The 26,333-nt window shown below is 35.4% G+C and overlaps 1 protein-coding gene across 1 annotated transcript in view; it reads right to left on the bottom strand.

Annotated features, from left to right (window-relative positions):
• Positions 1-1,062: 1,062 nt before the first annotated feature.
• DNAH14 (dynein axonemal heavy chain 14) overlaps positions 1,063-26,333 on the bottom strand; it is a 244,663-nt gene continuing 219,392 nt past the window's right edge. Inside the window, 12 exon segments of the mRNA XM_087929036.1 lie at positions 1,063-1,266; positions 3,554-3,700; positions 4,726-4,874; positions 6,661-6,791; positions 10,075-10,187; positions 15,445-15,641; positions 16,945-17,126; positions 18,231-18,424; positions 20,450-20,647; positions 22,384-22,611; positions 23,135-23,237; positions 24,342-24,549. Of these exon segments, the coding sequence (XP_087785162.1) occupies positions 1,063-1,266; positions 3,554-3,700; positions 4,726-4,874; positions 6,661-6,791; positions 10,075-10,187; positions 15,445-15,641; positions 16,945-17,126; positions 18,231-18,424; positions 20,450-20,647; positions 22,384-22,611; positions 23,135-23,237; positions 24,342-24,549 (2,054 nt within the window).

Genomic DNA, 26,333 nt, shown 5'->3' with positions numbered 1-26,333 from the left:
CCCCTGATTTATGTCCCATAAACGTCTGTCCACAGTTTGTATCTTAATTGGGTTCTCAAACATCACTCTCATTTGTTGAAGAAAACCCTGGAAATCATTCAACAACGGGCTATCTTGAACTAACAAAGGAGTAGCCCAATTAGCAGCCTGCCCAGATAAAAGGCTAAGAATGAATCCTGTCTTGGCCCGATCATTTGGAAAGTTTTCAGGCCTCAAGGACATAAATAATTGACACTGCCCCAGAAATGCCGGAAACATGTCCGTTTGCCCAGAAAATTTCTCTGGCATGGATACTGGGCTTTTCCTCACAGGAGGGGCAGGAGGAACAGCAGCAGGGCTTGGTAAGCTGGAAACATAATTCAGCAATTGTGTTACCTGATTCTGAAGCGTCACATTGCTTTGCAGTAGCTGATTAATTTGTTGTTGTTGCTGCTCTACCAAACGCTGCAGTTGATTTAAATCCATGTTGCTTGAAAGATGGTTTGTTTAGGCCAGAAACAATAATGTTATGTCTCCTCTTGGAAATTCAAACGAACAAACACAAAGCAGCCGTTTCACAATCAAATCAAACTGAAGGAAAATAAGATAACGGCTAGCAGAAACTGTTAGAGGACTCCCCTTCAAAATTCAAACAAACAGAGATCTCTTTGCAGTAATGTCCTCATTCAAAATAGTCATTTTGTTTCTGGCAAAAGGCACCAGCTCAGCTGTGTCCTTTTATACCCATTAAGGCAACGTGCTAATTAACTGGCTTGCCCTTCAGATTAACGTTTCCTGGTTCTGACGTCAATCCACGATCTAACAGTCATCAGATTCAAAACTCTTAACAGGACCGATCCTTCCAATCACAACACCAATCACTGCACACACTCATTTTAATTAATGTATAATGATTGAATAAAGGCAAAAAACAAAACCATAATCTAAAATGAGTTTGCATATATTGCATGGGAAACAAGTTTATTGATTAAAGCATTAAAATTAAAATTAAGTTGCATCTGATCCTAGACTGAAACAGTAAAATATTCATTTCAAATAAGGGACAATAATATTTTATATTTCCTAATTGTCCAGTTGACATAACAGTGCAACTCCTCTCATTATCCAGTGGCTAGGAGTTACCAGACTTGGCAGATTAACTTCAGTTACAAAATTTATAGATTCACCCATGGAAGACAGCATTCCTGTTCTTTGAGGTGTCTTGTATAAAGGACATTTGTATAAAAGCTGGTCTTCTTCACCACAGTAACTTGGGCTAAGGGTAATCTAAAAATAAATAATTAAAATATTAATAATCTCAATTTCTACATATTAAATAGTTGTACAACTAAGGACCAGTAAAGAAGCAAATCACAGTGGTCATCTGGGACCAGCATGTGTAATAATAAAGGAACAATTTAAATATATATTGCTTTTTGAGAGATGGGGTTCAAACAAGGTTTTTGCAAGAACTTTGGAACATCCTGTAAATCAGTTTATGCTCCCATCATAAATACAGTATATTTTAAAAAGCAGCCACTGTACCAAGTTTAATTATTCCAAAACACAGAAAAATAGTATAAAATATTGATACTATTGATACTAGGCCCAGCACAGCATGGCATCAAATAGTCATTCATGCCTTAATAATATCACAAATGGATGTCTATAATGTACTCTAACATAGGGCTGCTCTCAAGACAATTCAGCTAGTCCAAAAAATGACAATATGGGCAGTGCCAAATTTCCATGTGACCCACCCCCCTCCCCCGTTCCATGAGATGCAGTAAATCAAGGTGCTGGTTATCATCTATAAAGCCCCTTTTGGCATTATACCAGTTTCTGGCTTTTTCTGTCTATCTGGTATGATCTGGCTGAATAGAGATCTTATAAATCCCAATAATGACATAACGTCATCCAACAGGACCCAGAAAGTGTGCCCTTTCAAAATTATTGCAGGGTCTGACCTCAGAAATCCAGAAGCTATTGTAGACCTGGATAGTCTCCTAGACTTTGAGGCAGGCTGCAGATGGAGCCCTTGCTGAATGAATTTGTTTCATTCAGGTTATCATTTCTCTCCCTTCTTTGGCATTGTCCTCACTGGAAGAGAAGTTGTTCTCGTATGGGCTGGAAAACTATAGATAGATTTCCTTCTTAGTCAAAGCTAAATTTAATTTTTGGTGTTCCTGAATAAGTTTTGTCATAAATCCAAACAGCACCCACCGCTAAAAAGGCCTTGGTTTTATAAAATTGCTTCTGTAAATTAGGGAAGAGGCTTCTTGTTGTACTAATGTATCAAGGTGAGACATTTTTACATAGCCAAAATATGCTGACTGTAGAAGAGGAAGAGAACAGTAGTTGAGATAACCCCCTTTTCCCCAAGTCAAGTTAATTTGTATTTGATGTGGTTGACTAATTGAATAGAATTTAACAGTGGAAAACTGGAGGCATAATAGAGTTAATATGTGATGAGCATATCCACATATTCATGATGAGGATATTAGTGAATGAAATATAGGAAATTTCCAAGAAAAAAGAATTTATCACAGCTGGCCAGTGAAATTAAAGCCAGGAAGAAACCAAAAGTTAATCTGACAGAAGACAACCTACAATTCCATTTATTGGTGATACCATAGCAAAGTAAAGATTAAAGAAGGCCAAAAATGTAGTAAATCAGAGACATAAATTGCTTGCATGATTCTTAAATAAGAAAACATTGGGATAGTGACAGAAAATTGTAAAAGATCACACTACATCTATATTCCAAATACTGGTAATAGGCATTTACTTCAGGAATTGAAAATTCTTGATGAAGAGAGCAATAGCAATGCCACTTAAACTTATATACTGTTTCACAGTGCTTTATAGCTCTCTCTAAGCCAGGGGTGTCAAACTTGCTGTCCGTTGGCTACGCCCACCCCGGTTTAGAGAAGGGGGAAAAGTCACGATATGTCACGTGACGATACTGTGATGCTGCAGAGTCAGCAAACTACTGTCAATCAGCAGTCAGCAGAAGTAACTTGCAATATTGTATTCTTACCACTGCATCATCATAGCTCCAGATGCTTGATACCAGAATATTTTACAATTAGAAAAAAAGATAGATTTACCTCTAAATCTGCTTAAAATAAGCAGATTATTAAAAATCAGCAAAAGCATAAAAGAAAAACTGATGTTGAGAATACTTTTGCTTCTGAATCAAATTACTACTTTAAGAGTATAAGAAAAAATAAAGATAAAATAAAAATATATTAAAAAAAAATAAAGAGTACATTTGCAGAACCTCTGTTCCAGGCTACAAAAGAATAACATAAGTACCATGGAAACCTGGAAAACGTTCTACCTTGCCCTCATATCCTATAACCACAAAGATACTTTTAGGTCTTGATTTCAGAATTCAAATATGGACAATATATTTGTGCTACTGAATAAAGATAACAATGACATCGTAGGGGGTGGTTGTAAATAACTTATGCAAAATATGTCATTTTAATTAAAACAAAAAGGGTTAATTAAACCTGAATAATCAAAATAGAAAAATGTTATACCAAGATAGTGAAACTATGCTACTCACACTTTGTGGTAAAAATTGGATATCTGGTAGTGGATAATACCTTCTATGAAGTTCAGGCTCATCCAATGCCTGTGTATTGGGATTCCAGCTTGCACCATCTATGTACAAGCCGTAAATTTTAACTCCAGTTTCATACTGAGAATGTTCCTAAAAGATAGATACTGTTGTGGAACGAGTTGAAGATTTAACCAAAAAAAACCTGGTCTTTTTCAGAGAGCTACACGTGAAGATGACTAAGCTCATTGCATCTATTAGTTGTGTGTTAAGGAGATGGCCATATAAATTCCAGTAATAAATAAGCAAATATATAAGCCAATATAACCAGGGGTGGGATTCTACCAGTTCGCACCTATTCGCTAGAACTGGTTGTTAACATTCTAAGCAGTTGGGAGAACCGGTTGTTAGAAGAAATTACTGGCCTAATCCTGTAAGAAAGGCAGGAAGGAAACATTCTGGTGTTGCTTACACAAACTGCCTCTCTGTTAACCCTTATTACATTCTTGGCAGGACTAGAATTCCTGTCTCAGGAATGTCTCTGGAGTTTTTTTCCCCTTCTTTGCTGGTACTTTGCTTGTGTGGAGTGACCATTCAAAAATGAAAAAAGTGACTTATGATCATTTTTCAATCTTACAACTGTTGCAGCATCCCCACAGTCATAAGAGGCCAGGCAAGGAGATGGTGCCTCGATGTGAGTGATATTGAGTTGGCCACGCCCAGCCAATAGCATGACTACCAAGCCACATCCACCCAGTCACATGACCACCAAGCCACGCCCAACTAAGCCACACCCACAGAACCGGTTGTTAAAAAAATAGAATCCCAATCCTGAATATAACCCTTTTAAAATAAACCGTATTACTTCATAAAATAATGATTTGCTTTAGAGAAATGGTATGTTAAATCCATTCCCTATCTGAGTTTACCTGCCTATAATTTTCCTTGCAATATCTTTATCTGATTTCTTCATACATAATTTCATAAATATATTCCAGATGTTTTTCAATTGTAGCATTTATACATACTTTTGATATGTAGCCAAAGTTTAGGCATATATAAAACTATCATACATGATATTCGTATGAATGCCTGCATTTTGGCTACATAACAAAAGATATTCCCTATATTCAACAGTCAATCAGAATAAAGAAACTTGGTTCCAATCCCATTCTTACCTTAAAAGCTTTGTTTAATATGCTTTCCTTTCTATTGAAGCTGAAATCTTCATCTTGAGTTAAAGGAAGCACTTTATGTGTAAAAGTAAGTGAATCCACTGTTACTTTATTCAATCGAGCATAATTCTGACACACAGCAATAAGAAATCCTTCAAGAACAAAATACACAGATTGTGCACTTTACTTGTAACCACTATTAAGAAGTTAATTAAATTACTCTTTAATTACTTGATCATTTTATTCTTTGCAAATAGTGAATGAATGTTATTTGATATTCCCCCTACAAGAAAAAGGGGCAGTTAAGAAACAGGAAATATAAATAAAAAAATATAGTTTCTTATTTAGTCATCAAATTATTAATATAGTAAAAGTAATACAAGATTTCCCTCATTTGTAATGACATCCATACCACTTCAAAACACAGCTGCGGGAATTATGTGGACAAGAAAAACTGAAGTGGGAATGAGGGAGATCAAGAAAAATATGGAAAAAGGGAAGCAGTAATAGCATTATCTGGGTTATGTCATATTGTAACCATTTATATCATATGAGCATCAGAGGTATCTATCATAGGAGATAATTTATAAATCTCTAAGCATACTTAATACACTTGGAAACAATATATTTCTCATTTAAACTGGAAAATCTTCTATGGATTTTGTAGTCTATCTAGAGCAGCGGTGTCAAACTCGATTTCATTGAGGGTTAGAGTTGTGTTTACATCAGGGTTGTGTTTGTCCTTGGGGAGGTTAGGGTGGGCATGGCCAAGGTGGGCATGGTCAGCTCAATGTCCCTCATGTCGGGGGCACTTGTGGTGGCCCTAGTGATCTGCCAGTGAAAACAGGCTCCCGGGCTCTGTTTTTGGCTGTGACGGCCTCCTGCAACCCTCTACTAATGAAAACGGAGCTTGAGAGGGCCATATGCGGCCCTCCAAAGCTCCATTTTTGCTGGCAGAGGCTCCATAGGCTGGTCCATTGCTGTTTCTAAGGTGGCCCCATGGGCTAGACTAAGCACTCCACAGGCTGAATCCAGCCCATGGGCCTTGAGTTTGATACCCATTATCTAGAGTCTAGATATTCTTTATAATTTAATGAAAAACAAATAGACTTCAGTTAAAGATCATAATTGAAACTGACAATGACTTTACTAAGCAAAAAAAGTGAAAAATCATGTCACCATGCCAACTTATGATGACAGTTCCAACAATAATGATGTCATATGAAGACAATACTTCCTGCCAGTTTCCCATTAACTTTGCTTGTCCAAAGCTATGACTATTGTAATTGCATGTCAGTTACCAAGTGTCCAAATCATGATCACATGACTGCAGGGACGTTATAGTAGCTGCAACTTCAAGGACTTGTAAGTCTCCTTGTTCAGCATTGTTGTAACTTTGAACATTGAATGAGTGATCGCTAGGCAGGGACTACTTGTATATGTAATATAAAAGCTACAGCACTACAAACAGAGGTGATATTCAGCAGGTTTTGACCAGTTCTGGAGAACCGGTAGCGAAAATTTTGAGTAGTCTGGAGAACCAGCAAATACCACCTCTGACTGGCTCTGCCCCCATCTATTCTCTGCCTCCTGGGTCCCAGTTGATTGGCTGGGTCTTCTTTTGTTGCCCTGCACAGGAGAACGGAGCTGGAAAGCAGGTTGGTGGGGTGGGGAGAGAATGGGATTTGTAGTAACCTTCCCCCAGGAGTGGGGAAGGAATGGGGATTTTACAGTATCCTTCCCCCGCCATACCCACCAAGACAAGCCTGCCAAGCCAAGACACGCCCACCAAGACACACCCACAGAACTGGTAGTAAAAAAATTTGAATCCCACCACTGACTACAAACTATTTCCAGCATGTGAAGCACAAATTAAAGAAAATTAAAATAGATAATGGATAAATGTCTATGAATAAAATAAATAACACAATTATGTACCATGTGGAAAAAAGAAACCTGGAAGCCAAAAACAGCTAGGATGTCCTTGATAACTGGCATGAAAGTCAGGATATTCATCAAGATGATGTGGCATTTTGCTTTGTCTCTGAAGCACCAGTAAATCATTAAACCTGAACAAAACATTAGTAAATTTAAGACTATTACATTTCTCATTACCTAAATGAAATTAATGTATTATTGTATGTTTCTAAGTAGCTAATCAAATAATCCAGTAATTTTTATACAATTCAACTGTGTAATTTCTTCGAGCAATTTTTGGCTCTCTAGGGAGACAATGGAGTTCTCAGTTTCACAAAAACTGACCTTCTCATTTAACTGCAACATGCAACTGATTCCTACATTGCATCGTGGCTCAAAACCTCAAAGCCTGGACTGGAAGAATCAGAAAACCTCCAGCCCAACAGTTACAATTTTCATTCCACAGAGAAGATTGCAGTTGCACGTTTCACATCTTACTGTGATGGCTGAAAGGAGTGAGGGTGGTGTGTGTGTGTGTGTGTGTGTGTGAGAGAGAGAGAGAGAGAGAGAGTGGGTGGGAGGGAGGGAGAGAGAGAGAATTTAAATCTGAGATGGAGAAGGTAAAGATCCAAGTGACGACCTGCCTATCCTTATAATCCCCAATATCAATTCTCCTATTATATGTGGCATACATTCATTGAATTCTACTAAATAAATGGAAACCAGTTATAAAATTAAATGCAAAATTAATACAATCAATTTAAAAGCATACATATACATTTTGGATTTTAACCTCCAAAATGATAAGCTGATTACCAGAGAAAAATAAATGATTAAAATGGTATAACTTGCAACCAGCTTCTAAATGAATGCAGTCACATGTGGATTAGCACTTGTGCCTTGGACACAGTAAAAATCTGCTGCTGCAATCAAGATAATATCTACGGTTCTATCATATTAAGGCAGGATCCAAATGTCTGAGAATGCCATCCAACTTGTAGAACATTCTAACAGATATGAGTAGAAAATTCATTTTGCAAATGCCAATTTTTATATAACATTTTGCTATCATTTTAACAGTTCTACTCCTGAAATGAAATGCAGGATAACTTAGGCCAGATTGCAATGGTTAAGATGAATAAGATCTGGAAAAGCAAAGCTATTGACATAACTACAAAAAACTAGCCAATTGGAGCAATAATCTTCCCTATAATGATGCTTGGATGGGAGAGTTGGACATTAAGAATGGCTGATCAAAGAATTGACACCTTTGAACTGTGGTGCTGGCATAAATTATTGTCTATAATCTTGATGGCAACTTATGGCACATGTGGGCATGTGCGCTGTCGCCAACTGATCTTCTGGTTTCCGGCATGCGCATCAGCCAGCTGGTCTTCGGGTTTCCGGTGCTCCAGTGTGTGTGCACACGTGTTTTCTGGTTTGGGCACTCAGTGCCAAAAAGTTTCACCATCACTGGATAGCCAGAGTAACACCAATCACAGCATCAGTCATGCCTACCGTCCCTGTCTTATTGTTTTTTTTATTTTTCTTATAAGTATCTATCTCATGTATTCAAAACTATATTTATTCTTATACTTGTATTTTGTAAGCGATTGACAAATCAAATAAATACTAAAAATAAATACTAAAAAAACCCTAACAGACAGATGCTAAATCATATAAAACCAGACACATTACTAGAAGCTAAAACGACAAGACTACATTCGATTTAGTTTGGTCATGTCATGCATGCAAATTCATTGGAGAAGTCAGTGATGCAACAAGAAGAAGGGGCAAGCAAAGAATATGCTGGCTTGATAACATCAAAACTGATACAAAGTTGAACTTCTAACAACTGAAAGAAGCTGTGCTTGACAGAATAGCATGGAGAGCTCTTGCCTATAAAGTCACCAAGACTTAGACAAGACTGAATGATTAAACAACCATGAGCTTTCTGGAGTTTTTAACTTTAGCTGAAACCATTCCTGGAGACTTTACCACAATAAATGTTGCGTAAGACATATGTATTTGTATGTGCACTGGCCAGAATCACATTTCAATAAAAGGCAGATACAAAAAAATTAATAATAATGATTAAAATTAATTATCTGTAAAACAGGCCATTCTCTGTATAAAATTCATTGTTCTATCGTTATAGATACACACACACACACACACACACACACCATCCTTACATAAAAATTCATAAACTTCGTTTCTTTTCTTCCATGAACAACAACAAAAAGAAAGAAAGAAAGAAAAAGAAAAAAAATGTAGGAAAAAATAGGGTGTTAATGATGCGCTGCACTGGGAAGGAAGAGGAGGAGGGAGAATAGTGAAACAATAACATCAGGAAACAAAGTAACTGAAAAAGAAAAGATATTACTATGCATTTTATTATTTTTGAAATATAGCTTCCATTTAAAAGGCAAGATGCCCTTTTAGCTTGATGAAAACAAAAGATAACCCTCTCCATGTCTGAAAATCAGCTGAGATAGTTTTCTAAAGAGAAGGAGAAATATCCGTGAAAGCATGCAACAAAAAATTGTGGGATCTATCGACTCATTCTTTTAGTATTTTCTGCTCCCCAACAAAGTTGCTGACTTTGCCTGAGGCAAGAATCATAGAAGTAGTTAATGAATATTAACTTATGCCAATTTTAGCTGTAATAGAAAAGTCCAACAGAAAAGATACATAATACTATAACTTAGAGTACATTTCATTTGTCTTCATGTTAGCAGACAATTTTACACAGTGGTAAAGAATAGATAAACTAAGAATTATATTTGCAGAAAGAATCCTGGAGACCGGTACTTGAAATAAAGAATTCAAGCACTTAGAATAGAATTAGAATTCAGAATAGAACTTCCAAACTTGATAGATTGAAGAAAAAATACCTTTATTTAGGATGTGAGTGTATTCAAGCAGATGCCTGTGATGCTTTCCTTTCCTGCACTGAGTGGGATTTATTCCTGATGATCTAAATAGCCCTTACAATCCCAATTCTATATGATTGTTTTTTAAACTTTTTCCCAAAATGGTAAGCATCACGAGTGAATCTGAATCCATGACACTTAAGAACCTAAGACAAAGTGTGTATTGTAAATATTCCAGGAAAGAGAAATGGCCCCCAATGTTAGAAGGAGGAGAAGGTGCTTCTGTTTCACTTGGAGTGAGAATTTAATAATAATAGTAAATGTAATTTTGCATCCTTGGACACCCTCATTTTCTTTGCAGAGAAGCTGAAATATCTCATTTTCAAATAGTTATTATTACATCCTTTTCCTTCCAGCAATTCTTTGTGTCTATTTGCATAAGACTATCCCATCCACTTCAAGGTAATGAATTTTGGGGGGAAGAAAACTGTCTTCATTTTAAGTAACTATAATGTCTTTGACACTGACACCCAAAGTTGAGTTATATTGCTATTATTACCTTGCTTGCATAAAGGTGATAATATGATCAGCCCACATGGCAAAGAAATTCACTTGTATAATGAGATCATCAATCCAGGATCCTAAAGGTTTATTTGTCTTAAAAGAACTTTGCTGTACAGATTTAAAAAAGAATGTAATGAAAGATAAAGTATACTTGCATTTTTTAAAAAAAGTACATTAATATGCAAACATGACATAAACATAGCAAATTGTTCTACTTAAATAACAGACAAACAGACATCATTGGATCAGATAACATTATTAATTTATGGTTGATACTCCTGTTAAACTGAGCACAGGAAAATATAAATTGGAATAATTTTTAGGAAAATTCTTTTATTTTATTTCATCATTCATTTTATATGGCCATCCATCTCACCATTATTTCTCTAGCAAATTAGAAATAGAGCCAACAACAAAAATAAAATATGTAAATGGCAGCCATGATAAAAATACTGAACATAACTATCTAATGAGCTCTAGCTGAAAATTAACTTTGCAAGTTGCAGTCGTTGCCATTTTGCTACTAGATCCAACTCAAAATGCTGGTTGCTAGCTAAAAGGCCCATGTGGCACAGGGCCTGGTTTCTTGAGGCACCACTTGTTTCCTATTGTATCTGCCTGACAATCCATCTGGCAAGATTGGTGTGCTTCAGGTTCCATCAATTAAACACAGACACATATTGGGACCCCTAAAGTGAACCTTGTGTGTAGTAGTGCCCACCATCTGGAATGAGATTCTCCCCAAAATTCAAATGATTTCCACCCTACTGATATTTTAAAAGGCATTAAAAACCTTCTCCAAGGCCTTTGGAGAAGACAATTGATGCACCTTTTAGGCACGCACACCCCCAACTACCTCTATTCCAACCATAACTGGCCTTAAATGTAAGCTACTCAGTGCAAGAAGCCTTGTAAATAAAATACCTGAATTTCTCCTCTTACTAAATACGGCTAAATTTGACATCGTATTTGTCTGTGAAACATGGCTCAACACATCTCTCCCTGACTCCATTACCTCAGTAAGAGACTATCATGTTTACCAATCTGATCATGATATCCATAGAGGAGGTGGTGTTGCGATCTTCTATAAAAAGTCCTTACATCTAAAAAACACCCAAGTTACCCAGGAGCTTGCTATTCCTGAGACTATTATCTGTGAACTGACCTTAAATATCACATTTCGGTTCTTACTATGTTACAGAGCACCTGATTATGACATCGAACATGTAAAGAAGCTAAATTCACTACTAACATGGGCAGCATCCTGCCTACACGCTTTTATCTTTCTTGGTGACTTCAATCTACCTCATATTAACTGGACCCTAAACAAATGTACAACTGAACCCATACATGCAACCTTCTACAATGCTGTAACAAATCTGGGACTGGAACAACTAGTAACCAACAATACTAGGTTTAAAAACTGCCTCGATCTCATCTTCTGCAATAGTTTCAATTCGATTTACGGAATACAAATTAAAGAACCCTTTTCCAACAGTGACCACAACATGATTGACTTTTTGTCTCAACATACATCCACACAAAAATCATCACAATGACAAAATCCCCAATTATAACTTCAAAAAAGGCAATTATTATCTTATAATCAACTATCTCTCTTCCCTTGATTGGCAATTTCTATTCACTGGATACAATAGTGTTGAAGACCATTACAATATATTCTTACTAGAAATCAAAAGAGCCATCAAACTACTGTATATGTACCAATAACAACTCCCCAAACCAGGAAAAACAGATTACCCATAACAATAAGGAAGCTTCAATCCAAAAAGAGATCAATTTGGCGAAAAAACAAATCTGGTCACATTGCCAACTTCAAAAGCCGATAGAAAAATCTATGCCACCAGATAAAAACTGAATGCACTAATTATCACATTAAACAAGAGGAAAACCTTCTACGCAAAAATTCCACCCGTGCTTTCTACAATTTTGTAAACAACAAACTAAAAGACTCAAGGTCCATCTGAAAGGACCTAATAGCAAAGTCTGCAATGACAACACCATCAAAGCAAACCTCTTTAACACATTCTTTGGCTCAGTATTTGTAAACAGCAATGGATCAAGCCCAGTACTTCCTAGTCGAACCACAGACAACTACAATGATCTAATACATATAGATTTTACAGAAGACATTGTTGAAAAAGCACCGCACAATCTAAAACCATCCCTATCTATTGGACCGGATATAATATGTGCCTACTTCTTAAAAAATCTATCCACTGCCATAGCCAAACCTCTAAGCATAATCTTTGAAAAATCTTTCAGGACCAGCTCCTTCCCAAAACTATGGTCACAAGCCACGGTCATCCCCATCTTCAAAAAGGGAGACCCCAGCCTAGTTGAAAATTACAGACCAATCTCCTTATGCTGCGTCACCTGTAAAGTCATGGAATCAATTATTAACCAATCCATTATCCTCCATTTAGAGATAAACAACCTACTCTCTAATAAACAATTTGGTTTCAGAAAAAAACTATCCTGTAATCTGCAATTCTTACATTGCAAAAATATATAAACTACACAACTCGATCAGGGCAAAGCAATAGATGCAATCTACATAGACTTCTGTAAAGCCTTTGATTCAGTGGTACACGACAAACTACTACTAAAACTTAAATATTATGGTATCTCTGGACACCTACATAACTGGATAGAAGCATTCCTGTCAAACAGACAACAAATGGTCAAAATTGGGAGCATCCTATCAAATTCTGTACCTGTCAACAGTGGTGTTCCCCAAGGCAGTGTTTTAGGACCAACTCTCTTCATACACTACATAAATGACCTCTGTGATCATATTAAGAGCAACTGTGTTCTCTTCACTGATGATGCAAAGCTATTCAAACACACAGACAATACTACTACCCTCCAAAAAGACCTTGGCTATGTATCAGAATGGTCAAACAAATGGCAACTTCAAATCTCAACAAATAAATGCTCTGTCTTACATATTGGCAGAAAAAAATCAGAAAATAAAATACAAGCTGAATAGTCAAGACCTTGTTGAGATTCCAAACTTTTTCAAGGACCTTGGAGTACTCATCTCAAATGATCTAAGTGCTAGAGCCCACTGTAACTACATAGCCAAAAAGGCATTAAGAGATGTTAATCTAATCCTATGTAGCTTCTTCTCTGGTAATATCACACTACTAACCAGAGCAAACAAAACATTTGCTAGACCTATACTTGAATACAGCTCATCAGTCTGGAACCCATATCATGTATCTGATATTAACACAATTGAAAAAATTCAGAAATATTTCACAAGAAGAGTTCTCCGCTCCTCTACTCATTGCAGAATACCTTATGCCACCAGACTTGAAACTCTAGACTTAGAAAACCTAGAACTACATTGCCTCTGGTCCGATCTAAATATAGTATACAAAATCATACATTGCAATGTCCTACCTGCAAATGAATACTTCAACTTCAATCGTAACAGTACAAGAGCACACAATAGATACAAACTCAAGGTTAACTGTACCAAACTTGACTGCAGAAAATATGACTTCAGCAACAGAGTGGTCAATGTCTGGAATACTCTACCTAACTCTGTGGTTTCTTTCCCAAACCCCAAAAACTTTAACCTTAGACTGTCTACTATTGACCTCACCCCCTTCCTAAGAGGCCTGTAGGGGGGCGTGCATAAGCACACCAATCATGCCTACCATCCCTGTCCTATTGTTTTTTATTTTTCTTATAAGTATCTATCTTATGTATTCAAAACTATATTTTTTCTTATGCCTGTATCTTGTAAGCGATTGACAAATCAAATAAATACTAAAAAAAAATACTAAAAGAATACTTTTGCTTCCTCTTTAGGTTTATTTATTTATTTGCCATCATTGTTTTATGTTGTGCTGGTTTTGTGATTTTTGTAAGGCTAAACTGATGGGTGATTGGATATTGTTTTATGATTTTCTGTTATCTTCTTTCATGATTTATTTCAGTTTAGCGGTCTATCTTATAGTCTTGGAATTTCATAGTGGTAATATTCCAACCAGATCCAATTCTTCTTACGCATTTTGAAATAAGAGTAAACTAAATACTGTATTTTTCAGAATATAAGAAGCACTTCCTCCCCCCCAAAAAGAGGGTGAAAATTTGGCTGTGTCTTATACACCGAATGTACCCCCCCTGCTGGCCCCCACCTTTTGGCCTCTGCCTCCTAGCGATTTGCCTCATTGCAGCAAACAGCCTGTTTCAGTTTCAGTTTCAGCACAGCCTGATTAGCACAAGCAGATGTTTGCCGGTTGGATCGTCCTCCCGACCATCAGTTGTTTCAGGTTGCAGGGATTGCCTTCACCTATTGCCGAGTCCACGGGTCCCATTTTTGGCCTCCGCATCCCATTTTTGGCCTCTGTGCACCCCATTTTTGACCTTCACATGCCCCATTTTCCTCCCATTCCAATCCCTGCCATCCAGAATGGGCAGAAAATGGCGCGCACAGAAGCTGAAAATGGGGTGTGTGGTGGCTGAAAATGGGATGCGAAGGCCAAAAAATGGGGCGCGTGGAGGCGGCAATAGGCGAAGGCAATCCCTGTAGCCTGAAGCAGCTGATTGTTCGGAGGCCAATCCAACCAACAATCAGTTGCTTGTACTAATCAGGCTGTGCTGAAACTGAAACTAAAACAGGCTGTTTGCTGTTTGCTGCAAGGAGGCAAATTGCTGGAAGGCAGAGGCAGATTTTTTTTTTCTTGTTTTCCTCCCCAAAAGCTAGGTGCATCTTATACTTCGGAGCATCTTATACTTCGGAGCATCTTATACTCTGAAGATGTATTCCACATCTTCCCCAAATAGTTTATAACTTTCTTACATTAAATACATGAGAATTCAAATTTGTACATGAATATTACAGCATATACATTATTCTTTTGATCCACAGTAATATAGAGAGAGTAATTATATATAATTTACTAAATTTCATGTACATTTTTGGAGCAGTATTTTCTTAAAACTAATTAATAGCTGTTGTTATAGAAAAAATATTCTATAGAATCTTATCACATAAACAGAAAGACAAGACTAACACACGTTTGAAACATAAAAATTCAAATCCATTCACCCCAAATACCCAGATAAACATAAACATATTTTGTATTTGAAATTTCATAATTCCTTTTGTATTTCTATGTTTCATCATCCTTGCTATATTTTATTTTTATTGATTTTATTGAAATTCCTTGGTTTGATTTGATAAATTACTATGGTTTGTCAGTCAGCCAGATATTTAGATTGCATTTGGAATTTCTGTCCATCTATCAAACCTATTATTATTATTATTATTATTATTATTATTATTATTATTATTAAACAAGAGTACAATAAGAGATTGTTCACATACCTCCCACAGATCAGCTACTCTGCCTTTCAATATTGAATTATAAAGTTCTTCTAATCTTTTAGTGAAGATAATTTTTCCTTTGATTCCTTGCTGAAGTTCTTGTAATGACCGAATTATTAAGTATAGTAAATTATTACAACGGTCTATCTCTTGGCGCAAGACAGGTAGCAAAGGTGAACTGGTAATAGAATAAAAATCTATGGTGAAATTAAGAGGGGTGGGGAGGGAGAGAGAGTGAGAGAACAGGTTAACAAGGCTAAGGTTACAATGTAGGAATTCCAGCAAGTATGCCTATTTTTAAATAAGAATAATCTGTATAAGAGGCAGGCAATCTATGGTAGCAAAATTACCCATTTCTCCTGCCCTTTCAATGTACTTGCTTATTCTGGGGAGCAGGATAATCTATATCTGGTCATTGTTTTAGTAACCGCTTTTCCTTTTATCAGTTAGAAGAAATAACTTTCATGCCTTTAAATTTTTATCATTATAACAGACTTTCCTGTTAAGTAGAGAAAAAGCTGTATTTGTATAAAGCTGAGTTATGGAATACTACAGTAGTCTTGTTTAATGACAGTAATTGGAGCTGGAATTTAGTGGGTAAGCAATGCAATTATGAAGTATGACATCATGTGATGGCATCACTTAGTAATGGAAATGTCTTCAATCTCTTCTGCTGTTGTTAAGTGAAGATTGTGGGTAGCTCCTTGTGACTTCCTGCTAGCTTCCAACAAGCAGAGTTAATGGAGAAGCCATCCAGAAGTTGTGAGTCCTCAGTGGCTCTCAAACAGGCTGGCAGGTGGATATATGGCTTCTGCAGCACAGGATATGGCTGGCTTGGGGTGGCTGCTCCCAAGGTGGGAAGGTGCATAAACATGGAGAAATCAGGGTCTCCAGTTATAACTGAAGTTAAATCAGGGTATCCAGATCAATCAATTTAGGAAAAGGGGAAAGATGCTGGACGTTGTAGATCAGCAATATACAGAGAATTATAAATTTTCCACTGTATGCATAATGCTTCACAAATTTTATATTTTAATTACTATTTATTGATACTATTTGTTATTTTATTCCTTGTTATTTCAATAATTAATAGGATACAAGCACACAAATGTGCAAACACACACATAGACATATTTGTAAATTTACTATTAACTGCCTCAAACAAGCTACTGTAGAATGAAGGCCTCTTTATTGAAGGTTGTGAACTACATGCTGTTTAGTGTCAGATCTAACAACCTGCATTGTGGCTGGCCTGAAAAGGAGTTTGAAATCTAAAACCTTCAACAAAGAAGCCTTTATTTGGTAACGGATTGATTTAGGCTAGTAATTATACATAATATGCATGCATGAACACAAATTGTTTGTTCTTGCTCTTTGTGTACAAATGTATAACTATTATATATATTATATAATACTACACAAAAATGCACAGATATCATTTTTTCTATATATAAATAAATGATGATATGATATGAAAATTCTATGAAATGAAGTTCTGACCTTCTGTAGCTTTCACAAGTGCAGCCCAAATTGGTCCAGACATGAAACTTCTCAGGGTTACAATTTCTGTAGACACATATTCATTGGTAGATTCCCCTTCCATATTCTCTACGGTCAATGGGAGCCTTATTAGAATATCAGATACTACTTCCAGTACTATTTCATCCTGGCCCATTCTATCACTAAGACAATAGGGAGATCAAAAATAAACTTAAAATTATCTATGGGAAGTAACCAAGTTAATAACCCGCTATTTATACAGGTAGTTCTCAACTTACAACAATTAGTTTAGTGAGTGTTCAAAGTTACAATGGCACTGAAAAATGTTACATGATCATTTTTCACAGTTATGACCTTTACAGCATCCTCATGATCATAAGATCAAAATTAAGATGCTTGGCAACTGGTTCATATTTATGACTGTTGCTGTGTCCCAAGGTCAGGTGATCACCTTTTGTGACCTTCTGATAAAGTCAATGGGGAAGCCAGATTCGCTTAACAATCAGATTACTAATTGCAGTGATTCACTTAACAACTGTGGCAAGAAAGGTTGTAAAATGGGTCAAAACTCACTTAACAAATGTCTCACTTAACATCACAAATTTTGGGATCCATTGTGATCATAAATCAAGGACTACCTTTATATCACTTTTTCCTCACTTATTTTCTGTTAAGGAGATGTTGTATTAGATGACCTTTCTGGATTTGTTTACTTGGTAAATATGTCACAGCACATATTCACAATTTGGGTAATGTCAACATTCTGAATGAAGACAACTCAACTGCATTGCATGAATATAGTCTTTGATACTTTGATCTACATAGTCAAATGCAAACAATCATGTAACTAATGGACAACATATGGTCATTCTGTCTCTCTCCCTTATCTTTCATGCACACATTATCTACAAATGCCAGCAAGTAATCTTTAAGGTTTGCATTTAATGGGATCATATCTACAAAATCCCTATACTTATTTTGTCCATTCTACAAATAGTCATTGGAAAAAGGAAGTTTTTTAACCTTTGTATAATTTTGTGGCAGATCATGAGGTGCTGATTCTATCTGGTTTACTCCACCAAGCTTATTTAATGTGGTAGTTTCTCATTGCTCTTTGCAGTTGGAAAACAAACATTGAAATCAGTGAAAGTTTCTATATGTCCCTTGACACTTACATAGGTATGTATTGATACTTTAGGCTTTAAGCAACTATTAATTGTTTTACTTGTGCTATATTAGAGGAAGGGGGGGGGAAGAAAGAGGGGGAGGAAATTTCAAATAATAACCTGATAATGTCTGTGCTATATGTTGGTTGGGTACTGACAATTGAATTGATAAATGATTCTGCCTGAGCTTTTAAATATTGTCTTTCAGCACAATGATGCATTCCAAAAATTTCTGGAGAATCCACTTCTGGAAGAGATTGTAGATAGGTTCTGCAGTCTTTTAAACTATCTACTTCAGATATTGGTCGATACACCTGAAAAAATTATTGTTAAATGCTTTATTGTCTCTGCCCATTCAAATACAATGTATGCTCAACATATATTTTCCTATATTATTAATGCAATCATCTTTCTGCTTCTTCACTTCAAATTAGCATTTAAAATTGATCAAATATATTGAAAAATGCAAATCTGCTGAGAGCTAACGAATAAACTCATAATTTATGGTCAGATATTTTCTGAATACTGGATTTGATATTTTGTAGTCCTTAAGAGGTTTGAATTTTGGAAGATAAAGGATTCTAGAAGAAATAGTAGTTTCTATTCAGCTTCTTCATCTCCATTAACCAGGGTTTTCTAGTTAGCCCATTGGCTTACTCCAAAGGTAGTTTTTTCCCGCAAGTCCCTTCTCTCCATTTTTTGCTATCTTTCCCTAAATATGAAACATGGATATAAGCATTCAAACAAAGAAAAAATGGAAATCTGAAATAAAATTATTAGAATAGCTAAAATATGTATCATACATTTTGTAAGTCAAGTATACGTACTGTAGATCTACCTGACATTGCCAAAATCTTAGTGAAAAACACAGGGACCAGAAATCCAAGGTTTACATAATATTGTTGCTAGTATTGTATCATTATTTCTAGCAAGTGCATACACAGAGGACGAGAAAAAAAGTCAAGATGGCGAATGCAATTCTGCAATTGAAGCCTCACTACTTTTTAACTTGTGTGTGATATGTATGATGCACATCATGCAGAACTTCAATCTTGTGGTTGAATTTTTCACTTTTTCTGCAGATGCCCGTTTCTTAAGAGTGAATTATGAATGGGATAAACACTGAACTGTCATAGAGTAAGAGGAGATAAAGCATGGTCTTAGAAAGCACATGTTGCTCACCTATAGTTTTGTTCTATGAATGGCTGTCTTTTCATTCACGAAGAAAATTTTTTCTCACTTGCCAGACTTTCCCTGAATACTATAGAATTAAGCTGCATATTGGCAAGCCTGATGTTGCTCCTTCTGTACAAATTCTAATTACTTACTATTATTTACCTTTGTTAAAACAAGTGTAAGCCTCTGTGTGAGAGCTTACATGATTTTGGCTCTGTTTGTGTGGGGGTGTATTAAGTCATAGGTGGCAATTTTAAAAATGTTATAAATAAACAACATAAGTTCTCAGCAGAAAAATCTGTTATGGGGTAATGAGTGAAACTAGCATCACACCCTTGCAATGCAAGTTTAGTACCTTTTGTACATGCATTGCTTAGAATCATGGATTCCTACTATAACTAGGGTAAAACTATAAATGCAATCACTGAGCTCAAACATGCCTTGGAGATTTCTATTCCAAGCCAATATTCAAGGAAGAATTTGGAAATTCAGCCTCCTTTTAATTTTATTCAAAAACCAATCTCTCCTGAAACACAAGGTTCCATCGTTGAAAAAGTCAGATTTCTGGGAAGTTGTTTTATAATGTTTATGGAAATTGTATCTTCCCAATGTCTATTTTTTATTTCCAATGTCTAGTTTCGATTTGTTCTCTATCTTCTGCATAAACACTCTACAAATAAATGTGTAGTAGCTAAGGTGCTGGACTAGCAACAAGGAGACTATACATTCTGGTTATATCCTAGGCATGAAATCCAGCTAGGTGATTTTGAGCCAGTCACTCTCTTAGCTCATTTCATCTTATACAGTTGTGTGTGTGGGAGAAATAGGAGGTAAGTTGAACTAAGAAAGAGTGACTGGCTCAAAGCCATCCATCTGGATTTCATGCACTATACACTGCCTTGACTTGACAATAGATGACAGATAGATAGATAGATAGATAGATAGATAGATAGATAGATAGATAGACAGACAGACAGACAGACAGACAGACAGACAGATGATAGAGAGATAAATGCAGGAAAAACCAAATAAATAATACAAATGGTTGAAGATTATTTTTATGACTCTTAAACCATCTGTTCTTCAGAGTAAACCTACTTTGTGCACTCAGTTGTAAATTTGTGATATTAAAACAGCAACGTAATGAAAAATACTTCTCATACCTCATCAGCAGTATAAACAAAATCTTCTTCCAGTACAGAAGGATTATAAAAATTATCTAAAATGCTAAGCAAGCATCGACGGTCCCAATTATCAGTTACATGGCCTCCATATGTTACTTCTCCAGTCAAATAATGCAATGCTGTCCAAGGAATCCTTTGGTGCTTCTCAAGGAGCACTTCCAATATTTTGATAGAAAACTGAAAAAGAAAAGTTATCATTAGGAAATAGTTTTTAAAAAAAATCTGGAGTCAAGGTTTGGAATTCAAAGAATCTATAATTAGTTGAATAAGCTGAATTGCACTTGGATTCATGAGGCTCTTACACAGAACTTTTATGGCTGCTCTGAGGAATCATTTTTATACAAATATATACAAATATATATACAATTTTTTTATACAAATATAGTAATATTTCCAAACCAATTAATAATTGGAAATGAAAGTGTGATATATAAAAAATTAAAATGTATTAAACAAGACTGAACGTTTAGACTTGTTCTTCTATAAAGAAGAGCAGATAGTCAACAGCATATCTGTGAGCATTAAGGTAAGAATTCACTAATTAAAAAGAGCTAACATGAATTTATACTGAATTTATATCATGCTAGAATAATGGACTGAAGTCAAAAAAGCAGAGCTGAAAATTATGGCTAAGAACAAGGCATCAATTAATAAATTGGTTCTTCTGACTTTCTCTAGAAAAGGAGAGGATGAGATATTGCCCATATAGTTACCACAGGCGGAGATTGCAAGCAGTGGTGTCCAGAAGGTGGGAGAACCAGGAGATGAGAGAAATTGCCATTACTGTTCCAGACACAGAACTTTTAAAGGACACTAATTTTGAAACTCCTTTGCCAACCACTTTTAGAAATTGCTATTAACTGCTTTAAAGAAGTTAGAGGAAATCACAATGCTGGAAATACTGGTTGGCATAAGAAAATGAAGCTGTATCTTTATAATGCTTAAGAATTCAAAATAAACAGCAAAAAATAAGACAAGGTTTGGATGTAGAAAGTTTTACATGGATTAAGGGGTCAGTAAACATTAGAATATTTGATTTTGAAAATTAAGGCTTTAAAACTGAATTTAAACAGTAAGCGCATTCATGGGAAGAAAATTTTTAATTTTGGAGACATAATAACAAAAGCTACTTTTTATAATGATGCTTGGAGATATTTTTGAGGAATGGTACTTTGAATTAAAATTTGGTGGTATTTGGACTGGAAAAGAGTAAGTATTGGGTTTGCTTGAGTTGGGATAAATAACTAATATTATTTTAGGGTTCTTATACTTTTTTCTGAAACCTGGATTGGAAAAGACACTGCCCATTGAATTTTCCTATACCTAAGAGTTGAGTTATAGAATGAAGAGTTTTATATCTTTTAATTAAAAGGAGAAAAGATAGTGAAATTATTTAAACTTGTGATGAGGGCGGGAAGTTTCAGTTTATTTTTCTTCTATTTTTCTATTTTTTCCTTCCTTTTTTGCTTTCTTGTACCTTTTTTCTCGTATTTTCTTTTAAATTTCTATTACCTTTTATTATTGTAGTTAATATATAAATATATAATACATAAATATATAAAATATTATTTTAAAAAGTTATTATTTTATGATTATGAACCTGATAGATTGGGGAAATGTTATAGACATGGTATAGCTTGACTTCAGAAAGCTCTTCAGCAAAGTTTCTCATAGTGTCCTTATTAATAAAATGATCAAATAAAGATTTCTCACCCTGTACATGTATACATCCAAACTAGACGATGTTGTTTCTTTGTGTCATATATGCAGGTATATGCATAATTTTGTATTCATTCATTCATTCATTCATGTTTATATAGTGTATATTGGAGGGGGTGACCCTTTCAGAGCAGTAGATTCAGCAAAATACATTTTAATTTACAAATATAATTTTATATAACATTTTCTCTTGCCTCTAAATCTGAAGAATTAAAAGCATATGGAATATTCCAGCCCAAAACTCCATATTTCTTTCTTTCATGAATGACAGCATTGAAGAAACATAGGCTAAACAACAATCTTTTCCATGATGGCCCACAGTTGGTCTTATTAAATATAGTTTCTGTTACTACACTAGTGTCACTTAATCCAAAAGTTTGAAGTAATGTTCCTTTTAGCCCTTGTGGAGTTTCTATTACTATCTTGAAGAAACAAACAAACAAATTATGAGTAAAAATTCAGTGGAAAATTTATCAATAAAACAAATAAACACACAAACAACTTTTATCGATATTGTCTATAGTAACAGAATCTTTTAAATCCCATTGGCTTATACCTCCTCCTTCTTATAGTTCAATGAATTAGAGCGGTGTCTGCCTGAGATGCTTTTGAATCCTGTCTCTTCTGGACTTTGAAAATGCTTCAGCCCCCTAAGCCCTGGCAATAATTTCTTCATATGTTTGACAAGGCCACCTTATTTCTCTCTACATCAAGTGTGCTAAAATCAATTTTGGGCCAGCAGAAATACTCAATTTTCTTCTAAAACAACAGGATTCTGTCAATGTTTGATTACGTACATTATTTGTCTCTACATTTTCATTATCAGTTAACTTATTTACCATTGCTCAACTCATATTAGCTTATATTTCATCCTTTGTAAAAAAAATAATGCTCTCAATTAGTAATTATATAAATTACTGAATAATAGATTGTTTGAAATCTTACCTTTAGCCCTCTTCTCAATATAGGTATGGGTAAAGATGTATCTGGTGTTGAACTTAACCATAGTCTAAATCCTGGATTTATAGTTGTATCAGGTAGGACAAAGCTATGGAAGTAATCATTTTTATAACAATTTTACTACTTGAAACATGATACATGATAGTGCCCAATCATCATTTCTATTTTACCAAAAGAATGCATAAAAATTAGAAGAAATAATGTTAATGGCATAGGTGCTTTTCAAAAGGCAACTGTTTTTTCCTTAAAGACAGTTCCCTTTTCATTCAAAAAGCATTCTGGCTGAATGGTAGGGACTGGAAGGATTTATATTCTTTTCTTTGGTCATCTAGTCATTAGCACTCTGACGATTGGTCACTGAGGCCACTTGGGGGTTTATCTGTATGCTCAGGGTCACCTGAAACAGAGTGCAAATGGGTGTGGACCCTTCATGGAACTGCTGAAGTTTCAGGAAGGTTCAATATCCATTTGCATTCCAAGTGCTAATGACAAGATGACTTCAAACAAAAGAATATAAATCCTTCCATTCCCCACCATTTAGTCAGAACCAAAGAAGCTTCTTTGATGAGAAGCGAAACATCTTAAAGGAAAAAACAAAGAAAGTCCAGTTGCCTTCTGAAAAGTACTTTTGGGACAATCATGACTTGGATGACTAAGAATCTCTATAGACAAATAATGTTTAACGTTATTACTGTCTATTTTAGGTGTAGATATTTAATTATCTCTTTATAAGTTATTATTTAAGGATATAAAGAGATTTTGCCAGAGATCCTGCTGGGTTCAGGTGTGGGCTTTTTCTGCTAATATATTCATAGCAGGATAGAAGATGGCAGGAAGCGGAATTACTTATAACATACAATGTAAGGACTGTTATTATGATGTTGGCTAGACAGATGAACGGCAAATATTTTGCATGAACACTAGTCAAAAAAGACAATGAAAACCTAACCTTGCAACACAAGGACAGGCTCAATCACAGTTTCAACTTGGATTCCCACCAAGACTAGTAGGCCAGTCAGCAAATTCCATTCTTTCACACACAACAATGATCTTTGTCTGATAATGAAACATCTCCAGAAAACAACCAAACTCAAAGACTACCAAGAACTAAACAGAACTAAAATTAGCCTAATTTGGTTCCTTTCCATCTGAGAATAAATGACATATAGAAATAAATTTAAAAACTGCTTACGAATCAACAATTTTGCACAATCTTGGCATAAATGAAGTTGCAAGATGGCAATTCTGAAGGAATACCCACTGTTCACCCAGTATTTGTGCTTTATATATCAATTCCTCTGCTTTGCTGGCTTGGCCACGTCCCAGAGATAGCATTTGCACATTTTGTGTACTTTTTATTTCTTGGGCAAAGCGCAAGACAACTGCCGTAATGTCTATCCCTATACAACATATAAAAGAATACCTTTTATAATTTTATGTGACAGTACATTTACTTAGAACAATGTTACTCTGACATATTGTGTCAGTGAAACAATATATATTTATATCTTTTGTAACAGAATGAGAAAACATATAGTATAGATTTTATGTTCGAAGAAAATTTTTTGGAAGGAAAACAGGATTCCTGTACTTTCATAATTTTATAAAAGAATGAGTGTCAACACATACCACATTTTTTCCCCATTACATTGCATCCCTGCAATACTGTAACAATTGCTCGATTAAATGATTTCAAAAAGAGCTTTTGCACAGTAATGGAGGAGGGGTGAATGTAAGGTGATCACTATGATATTTGAAGCTACAGGTTAGGAAACCGCCCTACTTTTTTTTCCTGTGTATTATAGAAAAGATTAAGTAGCAAGCTATATCTAAAGGGAATTTTATTTATTTATTTAGCAAATGTATATAGCCATCCCTCTCACAAAATGTGATTCCGGTGGCATTCAAGCACAGTGACATTTAAAACAATTTAACAATCTTGAAACACTGAACCATGAATAAAATATAATATAATAATATAAATAATATATAAAATATAATATAATAATATAAATATAAATAAACCATGATTGCAGGAGATAGCAATTTCCTAACATTCTACAACCACATTGCAAGCTCCCCATGAGATCCCTATGATCACTGAAAAAAACCATGTTTTGGGCCTTTGGGAAGGCTAACAGGAATGGGGCTAGCCTAACCTAAGATAAAATGATGATCCAGAAAATGGGAGCCATAGCACAAAAGGCTTGATTTCTGGATTCCACCAGATGAAATTCTGTAGCAGACAGGATTCAGAACTTACTCTTCCTACTGGACCTGATGGGACAGGTAAATGCAATCAGGTAAAAGGTAATCCTTCAAATAATCTGGGAATAAAGTAGTCAGTCAGTGCAATATGGTTAAGAGCATTGCCTGATTATTTGGCTGCATTGACTAGAAAGCGTGTGTCCTTTCTGTAATGTTGGATAAATATAAAAAGTTGGCACCAAGTGCAATCCAAGGACCATCTAGTGGAGGTATTCTCAGAGGAAAGTTAAAGAGATTGTTAATCAGTGATTGGAATGTGAATGGCACACTTAGGAAAGAACAATCTAGGCTATTTGTGGACAGGATGTATAACATTTCTGCAATGTACTCAGAACAGATTCACTATACTTGTTTATTTTTTATCTATTTAATTATTTAGCACAATTTCTATGCTGCCTCAGTCACAAAACTCTGTGCAACTTACACATCCTAAAACAGCAACAATAACTACAAAACAAGTGAAAGTACATATGATGAAGTAGGCTAAATAATCATTATAACATACAGATGGATCAATGGGAAAATAAATATGTCACCAGAGAAACTGTCTAGAAACGATAAAGGCACTTCAAATTCATGTTGGAAATGTGAAAAAAATGAAGGGACATTTGATGCTTGGTGGATTCGGTGGAAAATTCTGGATTCAAACATACATATTGATTTGGAGAATTTTAAAGATTAATATACAATTGAGACCTAAACTAATATCTGGAGGGATGATATTATATAAAGGTGGGCACTATGGAGGGATGACTCTTCTACAAGTCCCCACCTGCAGATAGATATTCATTGGCCAATGGTACCCACAGTATTCATCTCCCGCTGGATTGGATAAAATGGGTGGAAGCAATCAGAATGTGCTGATCTTATTAGTAATAAGTAGTCTTAGTTAGATGATCAATGTATTATTTGCACA

This window comes from Pseudonaja textilis, chromosome 1, assembly GCF_049901715.1.
Source record: "Pseudonaja textilis isolate UNSWEBS1 chromosome 1, rPseTex1.2, whole genome shotgun sequence".
Lineage (NCBI taxonomy): Eukaryota > Metazoa > Chordata > Lepidosauria > Squamata > Elapidae > Pseudonaja > Pseudonaja textilis.
Note: the sequence above shows the minus strand (reverse complement) of the source record. Positions and strands in the feature narration are given on the sequence as shown.